Raw genomic sequence first — 25201 nt, forward strand, 5'->3', positions numbered from 1 at the left:
TGAAGCCATTCCAGAAGTTAAAGGAGGAAAAAGAGCAGAAGTACCATTCTTGGAAGAAATTACAGAATCAAATGGGAACAACTGGAGTACAGATATTATAGTCAATGGACATAAAGCTAACTTAAAATTAGACACTGGAGCAGGTGTTTCAATTCTGTCAGGCACAGAAAAGTGGCTAAAACTAGACGCACTCCAGCCATTGACCATAAACCTCCAGCATTCAGCTGATAGTCAATCTGACTGCTAAATTCCTGCATAGCGGATGAAAAATCTCAGAAATTTTTAATGTGATCCACAATCAAGAATGTTCATTCAGAAGTTGAAAAGCGTGCACAGATATACAACTCATCTTTAAAGGAAATGAATTAGAAAGCCTTGTGGAAACTAGACAAGCCTTCCCTGGAACGAGAGATGAAAGAACCAGACAAATAAGTACAAGGCAAGCTGCAAGCAAAATCAGATGCATCGTCACGCCTTGCTGTTGGGAAGTTTGAACAAGAGGACATAAATCTTGTTGAGGAGGCAGAGACTTTGAGTTAATGTTAGGGCCAGAACTTCCATGGAGCAGCAATCAATTAGATTGCCACTCCACTCCTAGTTAGCTACCCCAAAATGCAGCCAACCGACCTTCCGACTCAGGCTGGGTGAGGATAGTACAGCACAGCAGGTTCCGAGGCCTCCAGTCGAGTGCGGTAGAGTCGAGGGAAAGGAAGCCACACTCCCATTTTACTTTTACAGCACTAGCTGTAAAAAATAAATGTTTAAAAACTCGAAGAACAAACCGTTACCGGCAGGAATGGGATTCAACAGTCTGAATCATTTCCCATCTGAGGACCTTGGAGGTTGAATGGCTTTGAAGAAATATAAATCTCAACATTAAATGGGTTCTTAAATGGTGAAATACCAGCCCTTATTTTCTGTGGCAAATCTAATTTGTTTTAACAACGCAAATGTGACTATTTCTTGAAACTCGCTGAGAGCCAGACCAAAGATATACGAGGTTATTGGCAGGTCAAAACAGCACAAATTGTTTAGCTATTTGTGGTGACGCGCCATTCCTTCCCAAAACTTGTTTATTTTGTTATTTTTTGAAAACACATTAATACTAGAATGTGCGTTAAACTTGCATCTACTACTAAACAGAAAATACACATCGTACAAAAGATTTCTAATTGTATTTACTACTGTCTGTGGTCATGTAAATAAGCAACACATAATGGAGCTCAAGTTATTTGGCTACAGGTTTAACAATGTCCTCCAGTCTCCTCCTTCATATTCTGATTGAAGTCATGAAGTTTAAAAGCCTTTACACGCACAAGCAATACACTTGTAAAAACCTTCAGAGTTATAACAACTACTTAAAAGGCAGAAAACTTGGATAGCATTGCATGTTTTGATTCTGATAACAGCTTTTACTGCTGTATTCTGAGAAAAAATTGTCCCCAAAATGTTAATTTGTCTTTTATCTTAACAGAGGTTGGCTGTCCTGTTTCATCTGTTACTGAATTGTTCTAGTTAATGAAGAATTGAGAGTTGATCTCAGCAAGATGCTTTGATGTAGCTGTGAAACTGTGCTCCATTGGAAATTATTCCTCAGACTTTGGATTTATTCTAAGGACATAAGCAGAGATGATTCAACCTCCTTGCTGTACATTATTTGATTTGATTTATTATTGTCACATGTATTAACATACAATGAAAAGTATTGCTACTTGCGCGCTATACAGACAATACATGCCATTCATAGAGAAGGGAACGAGAGAGTGCAGAATATAGTGTTACAGTCATAGCTAGGGTGTAGAGAAAGATCAACTTAATGCAAGGTAAGTCGGTTCAAAAGTCTGACAGCAGCAAGGAAGAAGCTGTTCTTGAGTCGGTTGGTACGTGACCTCAGACTTTTATATCGTTTTGCTGAAGGAAGAAGGTGGAAGAGAAAATGTTTGGGCTGCATAGGGTCCTTAATTATGCTGGCTGCTTTGCCGAGGCAGTGGGAAGTGTAGACAGAGTCAATTGATGGGAGGCTGGTAATAGTAACATGAGTAAATGTAACTATTGACCACAGAAAAACTGCCAGGGCTACCTGATTAGATGAAAAGCTGAGTATTCTCAAAAGCCTTTCCATCACCTACAAGGCACAATTCTGTGATAGAATATTATAGAATCCCTGCAGTGCAGAATGAGGCTATTTGGCCCATCGAGTCTGCACTCACTCTCCGACAGAGCATCTTAACCAGGCCTACCCTCTGCCCCTCGTAACTGCCTCACAAATCCCCCTAATCTATACATTTTGAACACCAAGGGGCAATTTAGCATGGCCAATCCAACTAACCTGCATATCTTTGGACTGTGGGAGGAAACACATGTAAAAGTGAGGATAACATGCAAACTCCACAGTCATCCAAGGCCGGAATTGAACCCCAAGCCCTGGTGCTGTGAGGCAGCAGTGCTAACCACAATGCTACCGTGCCAGTGGCCTCACTATTTAGGTGGGTTCAACTACAACAACACTCAAGAAACTTGACACCATGCACGACAAAGCAATGGTTCGATTTTAGCCATGAGTGACTGCCTGTGCCGAGTTTGCGCATTCTCCCCGTGTCTGTGTGGGTTTCCTCCAGGGTGCTCCAGTTTCCTCTTACAATCCAAAGATTTGCAGGTTAGTTGAATTGGCCATGCTAAATCGCCCCATAAGTGTCCAGAGATGTATAGATTAGGTGGATTAGCCATGGTAAATGTGTAGGGCGGGGCAGAGGGTCTGGGTGGGATGTTCTTTCAGAGAGTCGGCACAGACTCGATGGGCCAGATAGCCTCATTCTGCATTGTAGGGATTTTATGGTTCTATGAATGTTCATCCACCTTAAACGTCCACTTCCATCACCACTGGTGCAGATGCTGCAGTCTGTATCATTTACAGGTGCATTGTGAGCAACTCATGAAAGCTTCTCCGACAATGCTCACAAACCTGTTATTTCCACTTCCTAAATAGACACAGACAGCAGATTCCTGGGAACACCATCACTTTGAAGTACGCCATCAAGTTACACACCATCCCAACTTGCATATTGAAAACTGTGCCTTCATCATCACTGGGTTACCTTCACTCCATGGACTGGAGCAGTTAAGGCGAGGAGACTCATCATCGCCTTCTCAAGGGAAAGTAAGGATTGGCTGCAAAATCTGGCCTAGCTAGTCATGCCCATATCGGAACAGCAGTAGGTTGTTTAGTCCTTCAAATCTTTGGTCGCTCAAACAGATTATCAATGAGATTGTGTCAGCTGCGGTTCAGTTATTTGTATTGTCATCTCTGAGACACAAGATTCCAGCTTTTAGATCCATTCCAGGATGAGAGCAGTACTGAGGGAGCGCTGCGTTGTTGGAGGTGCTGCTTTTCAGATGAGATGCTAAATCGAGACTCGGACTTCCCTGTCAAGTGGACATAAATAATTCCTAAGGCATTATTTCAAAGGGGACCAGGCGAGTTATCCAGAGTGTTCTGGTCAAGATTTACCCCTCAATCAATTTGTGAATTGGCTGTGTAATTGCCTACATTACAGCACTGACTACACTTCAAAGTATGACGTTAGTGTACTTTTAAGACAGTTTTTAAAAAATAATGATTTCCGCAGTTCTCACAGCTTCAATGTTTTCTTAGCTCAGCCTCACCTCAGGACATTTGTTGTTGGCTTGTCTAGAGATGTTTTTTTATTGCTCCTTAAGTGGGTTGGATGAGGATTGTTTGTTTTACTTTGGGATCTTTTATACCTTGCATTGTTTGGCGGAAGAGATGTTTTACATAGGAGATAGGAGCAGGAGGAGGCCATTTGGCCCTTCGAGCCTGCTCCGCCATTCATTACGATCATGGCTGATCATCTGACTCAACAACCTAATCCTGCTTTCTCCCCATAACCTTTGATCCCATTCTTCCCAAGTGCTATATCTAGCTGCCTCTTGAATACATTCAATGTTTTGGCATCAACTACTTCCTGTGGTAATGAATTCCACAGGCTCACCACTCTTTGGGTGAAGAAATGTCTCCTCACCTCCGTCCTAAATAGTCTACCCTGAATCCTCAGACTGTGACCCCTGGTTCTGGACTCCTCCACCATCGGGAACATCCTCCCTGCATCTACCCTGTCTCGACCGGTTAGAATTTTATAAGTCTCTATGAGATCCACCTCATTTGTCTGAACTCCAGTGAAAACAATCCTAGTCAATCTCTCCTCATACATCAGTCCTGCCATCCCTGGAATCAGCCTGGTAAACCTTCGCTGCACTCCCTCGAGAGCAAGAACATCCTTCCTCAGAAAAGGAGACCAAAACTGCACACAATACTCTAGGTGTGGCCTCACCAAGGCCCTGTATAACTGCAACACACCCCTGCTCCTGTACTTGAAACCTCTCGTAATGAAGGCCAACATGCCATTTGCCTTCTTTACCACCTGCTGCACTTGCACGCTTACCTTCAGTGACTTGTGCACAAGGATACCCAGCTGCACATGCTCCTCTCCCAATTTACAGCCATTCAGGTAGTAATCTGCCTTCTTGCTTTTGCTTCCAAAGTGAATAACCTCACATTTATCCAAATTATACTGCATCTGCCATTGATTTGCCCACTCACCCAACCTGTCCAGATCATTCTGAAGGATCTCTGAATCCTTGTCACAGTTCACACTCCCATCCAACTTGGTATCATCTGCAAACTTTGAGGGGTTACATTTTGTTCCCTCATCCAAATCGTTAATATATATTGTGAATATTTTGGCAAGTCAGGTGACATTTTCAGTTCTGAGCTGCAGTTTAATTTTAGAAGGGACAGCAATCTGAAAATAAGTCTCTCTCTCTCCCTGGGTTTGGAAATTCTGCGGGTCATCAGAAAAGCAAGGTCTAGCTTTTCTGAAGGCAGGTTGGGGAGGGGCGGGGGGGGGCTCTGTTGGTGGCTTGACCAGAGTCTACCCGGGGTTCTGGGAAGCTGTTCTAAATAAAAACTGTTCTGGGTGTGTCAAGAGGACCACTAGAACTTACAAGACTGAGAGTTTTCAATTCGCTAACCAAATAACTCAATTCCAGTAACACATGATCATAAGAGTTTGCTGTGTTGAACTTGATTAAAGGGTTTTGATTGATTGGAACATTTTAGATATATTTATTGAGGGTTATGCATTACCATGGTTGTTTTGCTTTTGTTTGTAATTGATAAAAGTTACAGCTAATTTTCTTTCTATACATGTTAACTGTATTCTTAATTAAACTTTGTTTGATAAAAGTTCCTTAGTGGGTCATTTGAATCATACCTGAAGTGAAACATCTCATGCTTATCTTAGCCAAATTCAAGTGCAAAATCTATGTTCCAGGCGGGCTCCATAAAAACTTTGGCATTTCTGACCTGAATCATAACAAAACGTACTTTATTGGCTGTAAAATGCATTGAGAAGTCAGGTGGTTTGAAAAGTGCAAACCTTTCTTTATCACTCATCTGTGACCTAACTCTCTATACCCCAAGAATTCCTTCTTTGAAATTTTAGCGACGTAAGGAAGTCATCGGTGAAAGAATTCTCAAAACCAAAGTTTTCTACAACTGGATCTCACATCATCATTCACATAGGGACATACTGATGCCCAGCTTGGAGTGAGAGTACTGGCTTCCAACAGTTAGCCAGCAGCGATGATGTTAACTGATGGTAGAAAACGCAGCAACTAATATCTCAGCAGCTGTTACTCTGACAGAACAGACCTTTCCTCTTGGGACGCACTTTTATTTTGCTTCAGGAATGTGACCCAGCATTTTATGTTCCAATTAACAATTTGAGTTGGCAAAAGAGGCTTTTTAAGGACAGAGATCCTTAGACGATGAAAGGCCCACCTCACCGAGTGCCTCTTCCTTCGAGTTTATGATATCCTATGCCCATGCCTTTGGGAAACTGCAAGAAGGTGCAAGGCCCACAGTCCAGAATACCCCAAGGATAAAGGCATTAGGGCAGAAGTCAGGAAACTGAGCACAAGGAGCTTTTAATCAGCACCGCTCTCATATGATAGATACCAGAGGATCAACATCAAGTCCTCCTGCTCCTATCTTCTATGTTTCTATAGCACTTGGGGTGAATGGGATTAAAGCTTATGGGGAGAAAACAGGATTGGGCTATTGAGTTGGACGATCAGCCATGATCATGATGAATGGTGGAGCAGGCTCGAAGGGCCAAATGGCCTCCTCCTGCTCCTATCTTCTATGTTTCTAACATCCTGGACACAAACTCTCATTGTTACTGATTTCAAGTAGCTGTGGATAAAGAAAGAGTGGAGTTTTCAGAGATTGAGCAAATTGATCAATGATCTGTAAGAAGTGACAATGTAATCTTACTGTAGAAATCCCTACAGCCAACTTTGTTTTCCAAACTTCCACAAAGTTCTCTCTGAAAGATTTTCGGTGAATCAAAACACTGGAGGAATTCAAGTTATACCCCGGGAATAACTGAGATAAATTTGCTGCATAGCAGAAAGGAATGAAGACTTTTTAAAGGAGCCTTGGGTGAAATGACCAAATGGGGATGCTCCGGTGCTCAGTCAGGATTCCTGCAGCTTCTAACTGGCATAATGGAATTCCGTAATTCCATACAAAATTTAAACATTGGAGGTGACCAGGAGAGGGATTGAAGGAGGCATCACTGAAACTGTAGAATATGAGTTGGATAAGATATGCAAGTGAGCAGCACAAAGACAGGTGAAATTTAATGCAAACAAACACATCAGTAGAAAAGGAGAGCTTTACAAGTGGTGCTGCAATGCCTAAAGGTGAAGTTGAACAAGACGATGAGGTTCCAACAGACTCAACATGTCCACTAGCAACCACCGAAGCCAATGTCAAGTTTGACAATCTATATAGACAAGATATTTGAACACAAATCAGAAATAGGAATGGTCCAACTGTACAGTCCTCTGGTCAGATTATAACTTGGTTAACAATACATGACTCCATTCACAGGAATGCATCCATGCTTTAGAAGCTGAGTAGGGAGATGCTACAAGGCTGATCTTTCCATTTCAAAGATTGTAAGGAAGATTGGACTTTTCAGCCTGGAAGTATGTCCAGAGAAGGTGCAACCATATTGGTTATGGCACGGCCAAGTCAGATCTCTTCATTGATGTTATGTACACTTGAGTTTACATCCCTCTGTTTTGAGAAAGTGGGAGCTGTTCTTGCGGACACTGTGATTGACTTAAAAATCAATGTTTCCCATCTCACATTTCTCTCCCACCCGCTATCCCCTAGCCCCCCTCCCACTCCCCCAGCACCCCCCTCCACCACACCCACACCCTCACATCTGAGCATCCAAAGATCCTAACCAGTATATAGAGGAACAGTCAATTGAAACACAGCAGGTCAGGAGAGATGGATAACAAATTAGACAGAGGAAAGCTGCTCAGCAAACAGACAAACTGAGTGCCATGAACGAGCTGGAAGTGTTCCTACACATATGATGCTTTCACAGAATTTATTGAGTATGGGGAGGGAACATTGGTGCTGAGTGGAAACACATGTTAATACGTTATATTCAAAGTTGAACGGTCTATGAGATTAAAATGAATACAATATTTGGCTGAGAGGAAATGCCCTAATTATTATTAACAGCTGAATTATACCAGATGGTCACATTTGTAAGGGGAGTGGTAAGTGCCTGTTGTTTAAGTTGCTGTTATGATGACAGACTACTGCAGAAATTAGTCTGTAGGTCTGACACACTTTCTGCCGCTCTCACACATTTTATTTCTACAAGGTTTAATTTTCGTCCAGTAACGCATTGGTCAACAGATTTATTAAGATTTCCTTGCGTACTATACCAAACAGGTTAACAAATCTGGTTTTTTTATACCCGCAGCTGGTTTTTCCACACTTGAAACACTTTGCCACTCTGGCTGAAGTGGAGTGATTGCATCCTTCATGAAAAAGTAGGTTAAGTATTTGCGAGCGAAAGGCAAGACAACGGGCAGACGCTGGGGCAGTGGGCTAAATTCTGGATTGTTTTATTAAAGATCAAACAAGTTGGACCAAAGGACCTCCTTCTTACTGTGAACATCAATGTTTCTATGGAATTTAAATAAATCCATTAACTGATTACCAAAGGAACAAAAGCTGTAATATCCCCCATTTTGTATTTATTCCGCTCTCTATCACTCACACATCAATTTAAAAGTTGAACATCCTATACAAGATTAAAATTAATACAATATTTGACTTCAGAGGAAATGCCCAAACTATTATTAACAGTTGAACTATACCAGATGGCCATGTTTGTAAGGGGAGTGGTACGTATCTGTTATTTAAATTTCTTTTATTATTGTGGAGGATGGCACAGTGGTAATGTCACTGGACAAGTAATCCAGTGGCCTGGACTAATGCTCTGGGGACATAGGTTCGAATCCCACAACAGTGGAATTCAATAAATATAAAATTAAAACCTAGTCTCAGTAATGGTGATTGTTGTAAAAACCCATCTGGTTAACTAATGTCCTTTAGGGAAGGGAAATCTGCCATCCTTACCTGGTCTGGCCTACATGTGGCTATGTGGTTGACTCTTAAATGTCATTCTGAAATGGCCTAGCAAGTCTATGAAGTTTAATAAAATGAGTGAATCTGGCAGCAACCTAGGCACTGAAAATGACAACGGTACACCCAGCCCACTCATGTGCCAAAATTGGGAGAATTGTCCCATAGACTAGTTTAGCATAATCATGGGGGGGGGGCATGGTGGCACAGTGGTTAGCACTGCTTCCTCATAGTGCCAGGGAACGGGTTCGATTTCCAGCTTGGGTCACTGTCTGTGTGGAGTTTGAACATTCTCCTCATGTCTGCGTGGGTTTCCTTCCGGGTGCTCCAGTTTCCTCCCACAGTCCAAAGGTGTGCTGGTTAGGTTGATTGGCCATGCTAAATTGCCACTTAGTGTCAGGGGGATTAGCAGAGTAAATACTTGGGGATAGGGGCTGGGTGGGATTGTAGTCAGTGCAGATTCAATGGGCCAAATGGCCTCCTTCTGCACTGTAGGGTTCTATGATTCTGTGGAATTATACCTTACAATGTCCCAGACATCACCATCACCATTTCTGGGTATGTAGTGTCCCATTGATAGGATAAATCCACCAGAGGCAGCAGCACAGTGGTATACGGTCGAGAGGGAAATCTGGGAGTCATCAACATTAACTCCAGACTCCATGAAGTCTCATGGCATCAGGTCAAACATGGACAAGGAAATCTCCTGCTGGTTACTGCCTAGCGTCCTTCCTCAGCTGATGAATCAGTACTCCTCCATGTTGAATGCCACTTTGAAGAGGAACTGAGCATGAAAATGCTATAGAATGTACTCTGGATGGGTGTCCATCACCAAGAGTGGTTCGGCAGCGCCGCTACTGACCGATCTGGCTGAGTCCTAAAGGACATAACTGCTCGACTGGGTCTGTGGCAGGTGGTGAGGGAAACAACAAGAGAGAGAAACATACTTGACCTCATCCTCATCAATCTACCTGTCGCAGATGCACTTGTCCATGACAGTATCAGCAGGAGAGACCACCACACAGACCTTGTGGAGAAAAAGTTCTGTTTTCACTTTGAGGTAACCCTCCATCGTGTTGTGTAGCATTACCGCTGTGCTAAATAGGATTGTTTTTGAACAGATCTAACAACTCAAGACTGGGCAACCATGAGAAGCTGTGGGCCATCAGCAGCGGCAGAATTGGACTCAACCACAATCTGTAACTCCACGGCCCAACATGTTTCCACTCTACCATTACCACCATGCCAGGGGCTCAACCCTGGTTCAGTGAAGAGTACAGGAGGGCATGCGAGGAGCAACACCAGGCATACCTAAAAATGAGATGTCAGTCTGGCGAAGCCACAACGTGGAACTACTTGTGTGCCAAACAGCATAAGCAGTGCAATGGACTGAGTTATCTGATCACACAACCAATGGATCAGACCCAAGCTCTGCAGTCCTGCCACACTCATCTGTGAATAGTGGTGGAAAATTAAACAAACAACTAGAGGAGGAGGCTCCACAAATATCTCCATCCTCAATGATAGGGGAGCACAGCATATCAGTGCAAAAACATGGCTGAAGCATTCCCTACAATTTTGATAGCAGACGTGTCCAAAGATGTGCAGGTTAGGCTGATTGGCCATGCTCAATTGACCCTTTGTGTCAGGGGGATTAGTGTGGTAAATACGTGGGGTTATGGGGATTGGGCCTGGATGGAATTGTTGTCGGTGCAGGCTCGATGGGCCGAATGGCCTATTTCTGCACTGTAGGGATTCTATGATTCTTAGTGCTGAGTGGATGATCCATGTTGCCCTCCTCCTGAGGACCCCAGCATCATAAGTGTCAGTCTTCAGCTAACTGAATTCACTCCATGTGATATCAAGAAATGGTAGAATGCACTGAACAGTGCAAAGGCAATGAGTTCTGATAACATTCCAGCAATAGTGCTGAGGACTTGTGCTCCAAAACTTGCCATGCCTCTAGCTAAGCTGTTCCAGTACAGCTACTACACTGGTATCCATCCGACAATGTGGAAAATTGCCCAAGTATGTATTGCACCCAAAAAGCAGACAAATCTAACTCGGCCAATTGCTGCCCCATCAGTCTACTCTTGATCATCGGTAAAGTGATGGAAGGGGTCATTAACAGGGCTATCAAGAGACACTTAATCAGGAATAACCTGCTCATTGATGCTCAGTTTGGGTTCTGCAAGGACCACTCAGCTCCTAATTTCATTACAACTTTGGCCCAAACATGGACAAAAGAGCTGAACAGAGGTGTGGTGAGCGTGACTGCCTTTGACATCAAGGCAGTATTTGACCGAGTGTGGGATTAAGGATCGGGCTAGCCAGCGATTGGAAGGCTGGCAGTGCGGGGCCACTGCGCATGCGCCGATCTCCACATTGTGCGCGGGCGCAGTGGCCTGCTCAGTGCAATATTGCTGGCCTCTCGGGTGGGAATAGGCCCCGCCCCTACTTACCAGAGTGAATCCCGCTGAGGCACTCTGTGATGCACAGAGTGTCGGAGATTCGCTCTGGTCAGTACACTAAAAAAATCCGGTGGGATTTAGTCCCATTCTCCCACAGGTTGGGAACTTCGAATTTATTTGGGAGAATCCTGGCCCATGTCTGCATGTCTCTCTCTTTTTGCGTGTGCACATCTCTTTTTTCCTATGACATTTCTCAGTTTTTGTGGGGCAGATAAAATACTTCCAACATTGGCTTGCTTTTTTGGCAACAGTCACTCTTCAAACTCAAAGTCTAGCACAAGAGCAATGTGTGACCGCGGAGTGAGTAGGGGGCAGGTTCTGTGGTCCAGGAAGAATTAGAGATACCGAGGAGGGCTTGGAGCTGAGCTTGGAAGGGATGAGAAATATTGGCATAATTTCAGCCCATTACTTCCTTACAAGTTCCAAATAGTATATAAACTACAACATTTGAAATTCATATAAAAGTTGACATGAATATCAGCCACACCTTCTGCAATCATGATTAGGACGGGTGGGAATGAAAAAAGTTAAGAAAAGCAGCAGTGACAAATATTAACTCATTGAGCGAAATCTAACAATACTTTTGGAACGTGTACCTTTCGGTAATTGGCTCGGGCATCTTTAAAACGTCTGTTTAAGTTCCGAACATGATCGATAACCAGCCGCCACGCCAGGTAGTTCTGAAGGGTGCTAAAACACAAGAGAGTTAAAGGCATGAGATTCACTTGTAGAAGTCTAATATAGATATGATATAGAAACTGGCTGTTAAAATGCACTGCATTTACCTTCTTCCAGACAAATAACTTTATGAAGAAAGGTGAAGGAAGGAAGTTGTGTCTTGGGGAAAAAAAGTTATCCAAACATAAAATGTGGTAAAACTGCTTCAGAAAAATAATGTTTACGGTGAAATGGGTCCAAGTGCAGGATGGCTTCACTTAAAAATTATGGATCAACACGGTTTTCAAGCTAGACTAGAATTAGGGTTTGTTAAGTCAAGAGGGTTCAATATGCCCTGTGTTATGTTAGTGACAGATATGATAACATGCTTGTTGGAAGATCCTTCGCTCATTATTTTATCAAAGATGACAACTCACTTAAATCATCCAAAATGCCTCCCTTCACTGGGGCGGAGTGGTTAGCACTGCTGCCTCACAGCTCCAGGGACCCGGGTTCAATTCCCGGCTTGGGTCACTGTCTGTGTGGAGTCTGCATGTTCTCCTAAAATGTTTTTTTTAAAAGTTTATTTATGAGTCACAAGTAAGGCTTATATTAACACTGCAGTGAAGCCACTGTGAAATTCCCCTAGTCGCCACAGTCCAGCACCTGTTCAGGTCAATGTGCCTAACCAGCACGCCTTTCAGAATGTGGGAGGAAACAGGAGCACCTGGAGGGAAACCCACACAGACATGGGGAGAACGTGCAAACTCCACACAGACAGTGACCCAAGCTGGTTATCAAACCTGGGACCCTGGCGCTGTGAAGCAGCAGTGCTAACCACTATGCTACTGTGCCACCCTAAGTCCCTGTGTCTGCGTGGGTTTTCCTCCGGATGCTCCGGTTTCCTCCCACAGTCAGAAAGACGTGCTGGTTAGGGTGCATTGGCCATGCTAAATTCTCCCTCAGTGTATCCCGAATAGACGCGGAGTGTGGCATCTAGGTGATTTTCACGTAACTTCATTGCAGTGTTAATGTAAGCCTATTTGTGACTTACAAATAAATTTAACTTAAGATTGACATTATTTTTGTCAACATGGAACTGGTTTGGAGCTACCATTCCAGCCTTCTCTACACACTGTATCTGTCGCACATTTCACACAGTTCTTGACTGGGCAAGTATCCAATCGTGTAGAAGTGGCGTTACAGATGGCTCTTTGTTTATGTGATCTCCGCGATTGGTTTTGATTACCAGACAGGAGAGGAATTTTCCCCAGGGTATTTCCCCTTATTTAATCCTATGTTTTCTCCCCAAGTGCTTTTCCCTCTCCCATGAGACTACATGGCTATAGGAGGGAGGACTACGTTTTAGAGATAATACTGCAACCATCATAATGTGGGCACAGGCATGATGGGTCAGCTGGTCTTTTCCTGTCTGGCACTTTGTTGGTTTGCAAATAAACAATGAAAATAATGGATAACAGAATTGCATACTGGTCTAATAATGCAGCTGCAGTGGGGTAGTAACCCAAAAGACCATTGTCATATCAGATACCTAGCAAATGATATAAATAGGTTAGAGCCATAATTAAGTTGGAGGAAGGGATGTCCAAAATTTCCTTTTGTGTCCATGACTTCATAAGCATTTTGTGAAGACCTTCTCGGACTGCATTTATTAATTAGCTTAAAATAAGAAAGGAGATCTTCCCACCACGTTTACGGTGTCACTAACGTACAGCAACCAGAGGAAAACGTGTCCATGAATTCCGAAGGCGTTGGGGGATATAATGAGAGGGCGCAAGGGTAGGGTTTAAGGTCAGTGAAAGAGCGGAGAGATTTTTGAACTGAAAATCTTTTGCTGCAATTTTCCAAGTTTCATCTGAACGTCAATCAGTGAAGTGAGGTATTAGATGATGGCCAGAATTCTCTGATGTCGTTCACACCCCTGCCACCGCTGCCAGAAAAAACAGGGAATTTGGTGCTCAGCCAAAAATCTGCTCACAGCAGAGGGACTGAAGAATCCCAGCCACGGGCAAGGTCGGAGAATCCCGGTTGATGAGTCCAAACACGCTTCATAAAATTTAAATTCCATTATGACTCATTCTTATTATACACATATGATATGTGTATATAATATGTGTATGATGTACATATATGTGTATGATATGTGTATATAATGTGTATGATCTCTGTATATATGTGTATGATATACGTTTAGATTGCTGAAAGGCAGACCAGCATTACATATGTAATTGCGATGCTGAGTGTGTGATTTGTAAACTTGACAGGAACATAAATGGGTCAGGATTTCCAAACCTTGCAGGATGGGCAACCTCCTGAAAATGTGAAGCCACACCACATGGTGCCCCCTGTGTAACATTTCTTAGGCAGTTAAACCAACCACTCTAGAAAACCTTTATTTTCATTAGTGTACAAATGGAGGGTATAATTTGCCCCTGGCATATACAAAAACAAAATGGAGGGCAACATTACTGTGACATTGGCTTTAAAATGTCACGCAAGGTGAGGGAGGGACGGGCCAGTTTCCCACTGTCACTCCCATGGGAGGCTGCCAAAGTTGCTCTCCCACCAGCCTGCCCCAAGCGAGTGAGGTTCCCTCTTGCCAACTCTGTAGGCTCCGATGGAGTCAGCACCAATGGATGTCATCGGCGCGCTCCAGTGCCAGCCTGGTTCAAACACCATCATCACAAACTGAGAAATTCAATTGCCACTGTGGCCAATTCCATATGGACAGAAACTGGGTGATTTTATGCATGGGATTTTCGTTGTGGGGTCCGGGGACAGTAGCTTTTGATCAACACACTCCATTAGCTCAGTCTGAAAATAACGTGCTCGCAGTTAAATACATTGTTTTATCTGCAACACAAAGGGTATCCTCCACTTTGAATCTCCTTCCCTCTAAAGCTACTTCGGTGATCTCCATTAAGGGAAAAGGTGAGTGCTTCCATAGGAATGGAACATTGGATTCATCCACCGGAATGGAATCTGGAATTTCCCCAATCCCTCAAATGAAACTGAACAAGCAGCACAAACCATTATAAAACCGATTAGAATGAGTTCACCTCTTGGAGTATTTAGGGAGGATATACTTCAGTTTCTGAAGATAGCCAGCTTCATAGACCACAATTTCTTCTTCTGGATAGACTTCAATGTTGACACTAGACATGATGCCTTGAAGAAACTGTGTCCAGTTAAATCCCTGGAGACACAAAATTAAATCAATGAACTTAAGCAATTAACCATTATCCGTATATTCTATGCACACATTCTATGTTCTATGCACATTTAGAACTGAATAATCTCATTAGCGATAGACAACATGGTTTTGTACAAGGGAGGTCATGCCTCACAAATTTGGTTGGGTTTTTTGAGGAGGTGACAAAAATGACTGATGAGGGAAGGACCATGGATGTCGTCTACATGGATTTTAGTAAAGCATTTGACAAGGCCCCTCATGGCAGGCTGGTGCAAAAGGTTAAATCTCACGGGATCAAAGGTGAACTAGCTAGATGGGTGCAGAACTGGCTTGGCCATAGGAGACAGAGGGTAGCAGTGGAGGGGTCTTTTTCTGATTGGAGGTCTGTGACTAGTGGTGTTCCGCAGGGCTCTGTACTGGGACCTCTGCTGTTTGTGATATATATCAATGATTTGGAAGAAGATGTAGCTGGTCTGATTAGTAAGTTTGTGGATGACACAAAGATTGCTAGAGTTGCGGATAGTGATGAATGAACATTGTCAGAGAATACAGCAGGATATAGATGGGCTGGAACATTGGGCGGAGAAATGGCAGATAGAATTTAATCCAGATAAATGCGAAGTGATGCATTTTGGTAAATCTAATGCGGAGGGGAGCTATACAATAAATGGCAGAACCATCAGGAGTATAGACACACAGAGGGATCTGGGTGTGCAAGTCCACAGATCCTTAAAGGTGGCAGCACAGGTGGAAAAGGTGGTGAAGAAGGCATACGGCATGCTTGCCTTTATTGGACGGGGCATAGAGTATAAAAGTTGGCATATGATGTTGCAGTTATATAGAACGTTGGTTAGGCCACATTTGGAATACTGCGTCCAGTTCTGGTCACCACACTACCAGAAGGACGTGGAGGCTTTGGAGAGAGTGCAGAAAAGGTTTACCAGGATGTTGCCTGGTACGGAGGGTATTAGCTATGAGGTGAGATTGAGTAAACTAGGGTGGTTCTCCCTCTAAAGACGGAGGTTGAGGGGCGACCTAATAGAAGTTTATAAAATTATGAAGGGCATAGATAGGGTGAACAGTTGGAAGCTTTTTCCCAGGTCAGAAATGGCAAACACAAGGGGTCACAAGTTCAATACAGATATGCGGGGGACGTATTTTACACAGAGGGTGGTGGAGGCCTGGAATGCACTACCAAGCAAGGTGGTTGAGGCAGACACGCTAGGATCATTTAAGACTTATCTAGATAGCCACATGAACAGACTGGGAATAGAGGGATACAAATGGATGGTCTAGTTAGGAACACATGATCGGTGCAGGCTTGGAGGGCCGAAGGGCCTGTTCCTGTGCTGTATTGTTCTTTGTTCTTTGTATACTCAATAATACCACGGTGGAGGCTGGATGTTAAAATGAAAAAAACTGGACACAGGTACGCATTAGCAGATATACCAGAAGTAGTATAGATGGCAACAGTGCTATAAACATAAATATTCAATGTTTTTAGAAATAGCCAATATCCTCACTCTATCAGAAAAGGCAAAGATAACAGGGAGTATAAAACATTCAAAGGAATAATGATCAACACTCAACACATGATGGAAGGGGTAGTGTACTGAAGAGTACAATTAATCATAATAGATAGAGTGGGAGGAGGGGGCCGGGGTGGAGGGTGAGGGGAATGGTGTGAGAGAGAGAGAGACCTGGTACTTAAATTGTACAGATGGGAGATGGATATTGTCAGAGATAAAGGAATAAATGTTCATACTAATAATTCTGGTCCTGGACAGTACATCTCACTTCAGTACTAGCCAAGATATCACACCTAACATCTGATGTACAGTGTGCGCCTACAGAAAGCGATCACCAAAGTAAAATGACTCACGCTGAGATCAAACTCCGCTTGAAGCTGAGAAAGTGTCAGTTTGTGGTAGAACAGTGTAACATCGCTCCTTTCCTCTAGTGGTGCAGTAGCCTGTGGAGAGAGGGACAGCTTTACTTAAGCTTCAACTAAATGTCTCCCTGATGGGGGTGGAGTAATCAGACAATTTCCCTTACAGTGACGACCTTAGACAGCTCAATAGAGTGACTGAAAATGATGAAGTGAATTGAAAGGGTAGATGTTTTCATCAGATAGAAGATAGTCACTAATAAATTCGATAAGAATTCAGGAGAAACTCCTTGAAGCAGTGAATGGCTTGAACGTGGAACTTGCTGCCAAGGGGAGTTGTTGAGGTAAATAACATAAATGCCTGGGGAAGCTGAGGGAGAAAGGAATTCGGACCGACTCCAGGCCCAGCTAACCAGGCAGTCACCTGGGCTGAGAAACGCCAAAAAACAGAGAGAGGCAGAGAGAAAGGAGAAATGAATGAAAAGAAAATAAATATGGAAATTTGATTTACTTAAGGTATATAAATACTGCATTACAATTTAATTAGTGTTACTAATGACATATTAGCAATAGTGCACTTAAGGTCACCTTAACCTGTCATGTGACTTGGTATGAGCGATGATGGAAAAGCGAAGTGAATCCGCTTGCACATCTTGTGAACAAAAATGATCTACAAGGTCACATAGAATCTACAATGCAGAAGGAGGCCATTTGGCCCATTGAACCTCCACGAACAACATTCCCAGCCAAGTCCTATCCCTGAGGGGCAATTTAGCATGGGCAATCAACCTAACCCACATATCTTAGGACTGTGGGAGGAAACCACAGCACCCAGAGGAAACCCACACAGAAATGGGGAGAATGTGCAAACTCCACACAGACAGTGATCCGAGGCCGGATTTGAACCCTGGTTCCTGGTGCTGTGAGGCAGCAGTGCTAACCACTGTGCCACCCCAAAGGTAAGAGGTCTAAGGTAAGAGGTACTCATATGTACTTAGTATTGTTGCTAGCCACATAATTGCTAATACTGGTGGTGTTAGTAGTGATGCAGGCCACAGGGCTAGTATATTCAAAGAGCGCTGATAACATGTTTTGTTCTTGTTGCAAAATTTTTGATGTCACAAGTAAATCAGCTTTAGCAACATCTGGAATTAATGACTGGAAACACACTCATCAAATGTCCAGAATAAATCATTAATTTGCTGGAAAATGCTGTTCAAATCATGCCAAAAAGCCTAACATTTCAACCTGATTTTAGACTGTATTCCAGATGCAAGTCATACTGGACAACTTTCATGTGCAGTAAGACTTTCAGATGTGGAAGATATTTCAGTTAAAGAGCATTTTCTGAACTATAAACCAGAGACAGATACAACTGGAAAAAGATTGCATAATATTATATTTGATTTCTAAAGTGAATGCAAGCTGCAGAGGTCAGGAATATGATCATGTGTGCAGTATCAAAGGAAGAAATAAAGAGGTTCAGGCACACATCTTAAAATTTTATATGCCAAGGGGATGTCAGTCCCTCAACTTAGTAATTGGGGATGGTGCTGCAAGTTACCAGGAATCTACTTCCATTTTTGGGACACTCCAACCTATATATGGTTGTATTCTACTTCTGCTGTTTTTTTATTCATTTGTGGGACATGGGGCCAGCATTGATTGCACATCCTTAATTGCCCTTGGAGGGCAGTTGAGAGTCAGCCACATTGCTGTGGCTCTGTTGTCACATGTAGACCAGACCAGGTAAGGATGGCAGATTTCCTCCCCTAAAAGACATTGGTAAATGAGATGGGATTTTCTGACAATCGACAATGGTTTCATGGTCATCGGTTCTTAATTTCATAATTTGTTACTGAATTCAAATTCCACCATCTGCCATGGCAGGATTCAAACCCGGGTCCCCTTAACATTAGCTGAGTTTCTGGATTAATGATCTAGCGATAACACTAGACCATCGCCTCCTCAATGGCATATGCTGAGAGAACAGGTTAAGTGGCTCACTGCAAAACCTTTATGCAATACCCAATGGGAAGTGCAGAGTGGAGTGTCTCAAAGCTGACAGATCCAAAAGTATTGGAATCTGAGATGCTCTTCATGAGCTTTCAGAAGTGCCAGTCGCGACATGCAGTGGGAACTCATATCACAAATAGAAGATTCCAAATTTTTCGTTATTTTAAGTTTCTGGTATGATATCTCACTCAGAATAAATGTCAGCAAAACCACGCAGCGTGCCTCTGTGGAACTGTCTATCCCAGTTTCATTAATGGTAAGTGTCACTGATTACTTAACTGATTAACAGCACGGTAGCACAGTGGTTAGCACTGCTGCCTCACAGCTCCGGGGACCTGGGTTCGATTCCCGGCTTAGGTCACTGTCTGTGTGGAGTTTGCACATTCTCCTCGTGTCTCCGTGGGTTTCCTCCGGGTGTCCCGGTTTCCTCCCACAGTCCAAAGATGTGTGGGTTAGGTTGATTGGCCATGCTAACATTGCCCTTAGTGTCCTGAGATGCGTAGGTTAGAGGGATTAGTGGGTAAAATATGTAGGGATATGGGGGTAGGGCCTGGGTGGGATTGTGGTCGGTGCAGACTCGATGGGCCGAATTGCCTCTTTCTGTGCTGTAGGGTTTCTATGATATTCTATGATATTCAATTCCCGGCTTGGGTCACTGTCTGTGTGGAGTCTGCTCGTTCTCCCCATGCCTGCATGGGTTTCCATCTGGGTGCTCCGGTTTCCTCCCACAGTCCAAAACACGTGCTGGTTAGGTGCATTGGCCATGCTAAATTCTCCCTCAGTGTACCCGAAAAGGCACCGGAGTGTGGCGACTAGGGGATTTTCACAGTAACTTCATTGCAGTGTTAATGTAAGCCTACTTGTGACACTTGTAAATGAAAACTTATCATGAAAGTGGTTAAGAAAAGGCACTAACATTGGCAAAAGAATTAGCTGCAGAACTAGATGTAGAGACCACTTTTGAAAGTACAAGAGCAAGGCACAAGATAAAAGGCAATTTGAGTGTCAGGAGTATTGACAAAGTTCCGAATGCAGAACATCCTGAAAGCCTGTTCAAAAATGTTATAATAGACACAGCCCTAATGCATCTATCAGAAAGGTTCAGGCAGTCACTGAACTTCAATAACTCATGGGGATTTGTAAGTAACCTGAAAGATTTGCCAGGTAAACTGGAGGATAAGTTAAGGTATCAAGAGAGTAATATTATTAATGTCTGCGACTCTGAGTGAATTAGAAATTGTAAATACAATATTTCCCATAGGTGTAAAATCCCCAACACAAGCAGTTAGATAGATTTGTGGGTTGCATAATCTGTGGGTTGCATTAAGGATAATGCTTGGAATTCCTATAATGGTGTCCATGGGAGAAAGAGGCATCAGTCAGTGAAACTGATGAAGACATACTTGAGGTTTGACATGTCACAAGAAAAACTAAATTCTCCAGCAATTTTGTCATGGTTTATGGTAGAAAAATTAGAAAAAACATAACAGTTACAATTTGACTTCTAAATCTACAGAGACGCTTTGGGTGAAATGTTTCTGTTCTGTCCGCCACGGGAATCGCAGCGGGCGGGACACGGACCATGCAAAGGTCCGTTGAACCCGGGTGGGATTTTCCGTATTTGGGGCGAGTGTGGCTGAGAAATCCAGCTCTTGAGTTTTATTTATGAATATTAGTTTATTTTTGAGGGTACGTCACAGAATTATACAGCTGAACTGACCAAGCCCTCACACTTCATTTCGCATTTGAATCTTATTCAATATTTAGACACATTTAAACATGTCTCATTTATGTGTCAAATTAAATGGTCACCAAAATATTTATGAATCCAGATGCAGCTATTTCATTGCACAAACTATAGAACAACAATCAAGCAATATAAATACATATTAATGTTATCAAAACAGTTTCCAATATTTTGTCAAGACAAATTGCATCTCATACCTATGCCCATTCTTTATTTTCCAATGAATTCACTCTATGGTCAATTTATTCCACGTTTTCTAAAATCTATTTGCTTTTGGAGACCATGGCCAGGATTTTCCAGCCCTTCCTGCCAGCGGGATCTTCCGGTCCCGCCAAAGGTGACTCCCCAGCAGCACAGCCAGTGAGCAATGCGAATGGCCATTGACTTTGGTGGAACGGGAAGATTCCGTAGGCGGCCAATGCCGAGTCTATTGGGAAAGGATTAGAGGGATATGGGCCAAACATGGGCAATTGGGACCAGCTGGGAGGGCACCATAGTCGGCATGGACCGGTTGGGCTGAAGGGGCTGTTTCTGTGCTGTATTACTCTATGGCTCTATGACCCCCCCTGTCAGAAAATCCTGGTCCATGTGTTCAAAATGAGAAATGGCTTTGTGATATTATTCCCCTCTCTTGTTCAAAAGGTTAAGGGCTTGGGCCCTGCTCCAGCCGACCCTAGAGGTAACTCAAAACCTCATTCAATATGGAGCAGGAATTCAGCAATTTAAGTGGCATTAAGTGTCCACATGAGACCTTAAGACAGAACTAGGGCAATGGACAGCGAGAGTTCAGGCACTAGGGAAGATAGTGCAACTTACTTCAGCTCTTCAATGCAATTGCGCATCCAGCTTTCTATCCACCACACTACCTTCATGGAAAGGATGCAGAAACATCTTTCAAATACTTACATTTGCCATTTCAATTTCAAACTCCAGGACTTTTGTCATCTCCTCTTCAACAAAAGTGTCATTTTTTGTCACATTTCTGTCTTCTCTGATCATCTTAGCAATTAAAATCATAAACTGCACATAAGCTTCACGCACCTTCAACAAGAGTAACACCATTAAATTCAGGGAGTGATTTATCTGACAGATACAAACATACAAGTCTTTACATTTGTGCACCCTTATACTGTGGGGTAAACTGTTATCGTGCACACTCCCCAACACAATGGAAATGCATTTATCTTTTATTTGTTTATGAGCTGACACTAAGTCGGCTAGGATTATATTCACTGGAGTTCAGAAGAGTGAGAGGGGATCTCATAGAAACCTATAAAATTCTAACCGGGTTAGACAGGGAAGATTCAGAAAGAATGTTCCCAATGGTGGGGGAGTCCAGAACTAGGGGTTATAGTTTGAGGATAAGGGGTAAACCTTTTAGAACTGAAGGGAGTAGAAATTTCTTCACCCAAAGGGTGGTGAATGTGTGGAATTCACTACTACAGAATGTAGTTGAGGCCAAAACATTGTCCGATTTCAAGAAGAAATTAGATATAACTCTTGGGGCTAAAGGGATCAAGGGATATGGGGGTAAGGGGGGAATCAGGGCATTGAATTCGATGATCAAAGTTAATGGTGGAGCAGGCTCGTAGGGCTGAATGGCCTGCTCCTGCTTCTAGTTTCTATGTTCTTTGGATGGGTGAAACATTGGCAGGGCAGTATCTATTACACATCTGTAGGGACCCTGAGGGGATTTAACACAATGTGGAATTTGTGTGGCAATTAAGTCTTTCGAAGTACAATTGGAAGGTTAGTGAATTACTTGAGTTTTTATGACAATTTCATGTTTATTTTCTGGTGCCAGTCCAAAAGTTTGCAGATGTTTTGAATTCTATTCATGAGGGAATTTATAATCTCTGGGTTACTGATCCAGTATCATAACTGCTGGACTACTGTGCCCAGAATTTTGGATACTTGGCACGTGTCCAATATACGACCCCACATTAAAAGCAACATCCAGTTAATCGTAGAACTAGATATGTCCCTGAGCTCCAGCATGTGCTGCCAGCAATCAAACACAATGCATCAGCTTGCAAACTGAAGAGGATAGAGGCGAATGACTTGCCTTCTGTTAATTTCATGAGTTAGAAAACAGTGATGGTGATTTCCTACAATAGATCTTCTGCAGCATCAGAAGACAGCTCCTTAATCCCCCTTGAAACAAAGCAATGAATCGAAAAGTGGCAGCAGGAAACTCATGGAAGAATGAAACTAAATGGTAGATTGCACCCAGTAAGAACCTATGATATTTGTGCATAGTCAGTTTCAGTGCTCACCCTCTTGTAGTTTCCATCTCTGAAATAATAATCTCTGGAAGGCATCCCAAGGTTGGTTTGGTCAATCTGCGAGAGTAAGAGACAACACACTAAGCAAAAGGCACAAGAACCAAATGCTGAGTTAGCAAACTTGTGATTTCATAGATCATAGAATCCCTCCAGTGCAGAAGGAGGCCATTTGGCCCATTGAGTCTGCACCGACCACAATCCTACCCAGACCCTATTCCGGTAACCCCACATATTTACCCTGCTGACCCCCCTGACACTCGGGACAATTTAGCATGGCCAATCAACCTAACCCGCACATCTTTGGACTGTGGGAGGAAACCGGAGCCCCTGAAGGAAACCCATTCTGATTACAACTACGGCCAACAGATTTCTGTGATTCAAAGAGATGAGTACGGGCACTTCCGGTGAAAATTGCAAGTGATTCTCCAGCCATTCATGTTGAAGAATTGTTGAGAAAGCTGCTCTGCCTTTCAGGTTGGTGTTGCCAGTGAGTGAAGTTCCCCATTGGCAGCGCAGACTCATAAAATGACAGTGTATAGTTTTGAGTGAGATCAGTAATCTGACTGCACTGTGCATTGAAGGTAATTGGATGGGTATCAAATCAGTGTCCCAGCTTGCAGGCCACGATATAACTTTGATGATCCGTATTTAAGGTGATTTGTCTGGTGAATTCCCAAATCATCTACAACTGTAAATATATGATCCCTGACTACCTAAAATGCTTGAAAGAATCTTGCAAAGTGGATGAGAAATATTTTGATATCGGTTTGTGATGGCCAGCATTCACCATCAGAAATAGAAGGTCAAAAATAACCCACCATGAATCTGATAAGTCTGGATCAAACTCAGAAATTCAATTATTATGAAGTTCAAATATTTTAACAGATATTTGAAATTTCTATGAACAACTGATAAAGGAAACCCGTCATTCACTTCTAACAAAACTTATTATTTTTAAATCCACTCATTTGTGGCTTTAAAAATAATAAATTGCTTTGTTAGAAGTGCTTGCACATTGGACACTGTATAGTGGCTATGTCATTGCAAAGAAAGACCTTAAATTCTTTCTTTAAAGTATTACATATCCTTAATCCTTAAGTGGCAAATTCATGGTCCCCGTGTATGCAGACAGAGAATTCCTTACATACCAGTGTCATTCCACAATGCCACAGATATTATCTCTCCATCCAGGCAGCAAAAAAATGACTTAAAGTCTAAATGAATGACATTTCACTTACACAAATGATATGTTTACTTGAGTCCCGTTCATTAATCCAAACAAACGTGTCCACAACAACTCTCTTATTGTAATTGGCATTGAGCACTGATAGGATGGTCTCCAAGCTCCAATCAGACTCTGGAGAGACAGAATGAAAGCAACACCTATTAATTTGGTCAGACGTTTGAACGCAGTGCAGAATGCATGGTGGACTTTGCCAGAATCCAGCTCACCCTACTGGGCATGAATCAGCAGAGCAAAAGTAATGCACATATCTTCCGAAGTGGTGTTGTTTTTAGTAGCAAGGGTATCAAGGGTAGAAGTGAGTCTGGATAATAGAAGTGCTATTCTGATTACAGCTATGGCCAACAGCAACAACAACTTGTGTTTTTAACATCACAAAATGCTCCAAAGCACTTCACAGGAGCATTATCAAACAAAATAGCACTATAAAAATCACAGCAACATGTCTCCCAAACTTTGCAGCATTTTAGCTGAGTAGGTAAGAATCCCATTAAATTGATTGGGAACTGGCTGACTACAAACCTGCTTGTTGGCAGGTCAAGGAAGTGACAGTGGAAATGCTGATTACAATGAAGATTCCTGGCAATCTATCTGAGATAAAGTGCAGTGCCTTAATTTAATGTATCATGTAGCTGTCTGGTACTACAGAACTTGAGTTCTGCTGAAAAAGAAACAGGCTGTCAAAGTTTTTCATCTTGCACTCATCAAGCCAGACACAAGGATGTCAAATTTTCAAAGGAAGCAACAATTTATACTGCATGAGAAAAAGGTGCCAATCTGTTGGCAAGTCAGCTCTGATTGGTCAAGGCGTTGGCATGGAGAATGTACCAAGGTAGCCACTGTGCTGATGCTTTTGTTTAATTTTAAAGTCCACAATGTTTGGATCAACTTCTTTTGCCTGTAGAAGACACGTTCATGTGTTTGAGTTAAACAAAAGCATGGGAGGCAATGGTTCTCTGGTGTAATGCAATGCCACGACCAATCAGGTCAAATTTGCCACCCAGCCAGTATCCTTTTTTCATGCAGTAATAAATTGCTGCTCCCTTTGAAATTTGGTATTCTTGCATCTGTTTTGATGAGGACAGGACAAAAAGCTTTGACAGCAGGTCTCTTTTCTCAGCAATGCTTAATGTATCATCAG

At 42.8% G+C, this 25201-nt stretch overlaps 1 protein-coding gene across 2 annotated transcripts in view; it reads right to left on the reverse strand.

Annotated features, from left to right (window-relative positions):
* Window positions 1-25201, reverse strand: part of mmel1 (membrane metallo-endopeptidase-like 1) — a 102149-nt gene that overhangs the window by 35304 nt on the left and 41644 nt on the right. For both annotated transcript variants that reach the window (XM_078238755.1, XM_078238754.1), the window contains exons 7-12: window positions 24056-24174; window positions 22809-22874; window positions 21439-21573; window positions 16764-16853; window positions 14748-14884; window positions 11607-11700 (exon numbers count right to left, since the gene is read on the reverse strand). In XM_078238755.1, coding sequence (XP_078094881.1) covers window positions 11607-11700; window positions 14748-14884; window positions 16764-16853; window positions 21439-21573; window positions 22809-22874; window positions 24056-24174 — 641 coding nt within the window. The remainder of the gene's footprint in view (window positions 1-11606; window positions 11701-14747; window positions 14885-16763; window positions 16854-21438; window positions 21574-22808; window positions 22875-24055; window positions 24175-25201) is intronic.

This window comes from Mustelus asterias, chromosome 22 (assembly GCF_964213995.1).
Source record: "Mustelus asterias chromosome 22, sMusAst1.hap1.1, whole genome shotgun sequence".
NCBI lineage: Eukaryota > Metazoa > Chordata > Chondrichthyes > Carcharhiniformes > Triakidae > Mustelus > Mustelus asterias.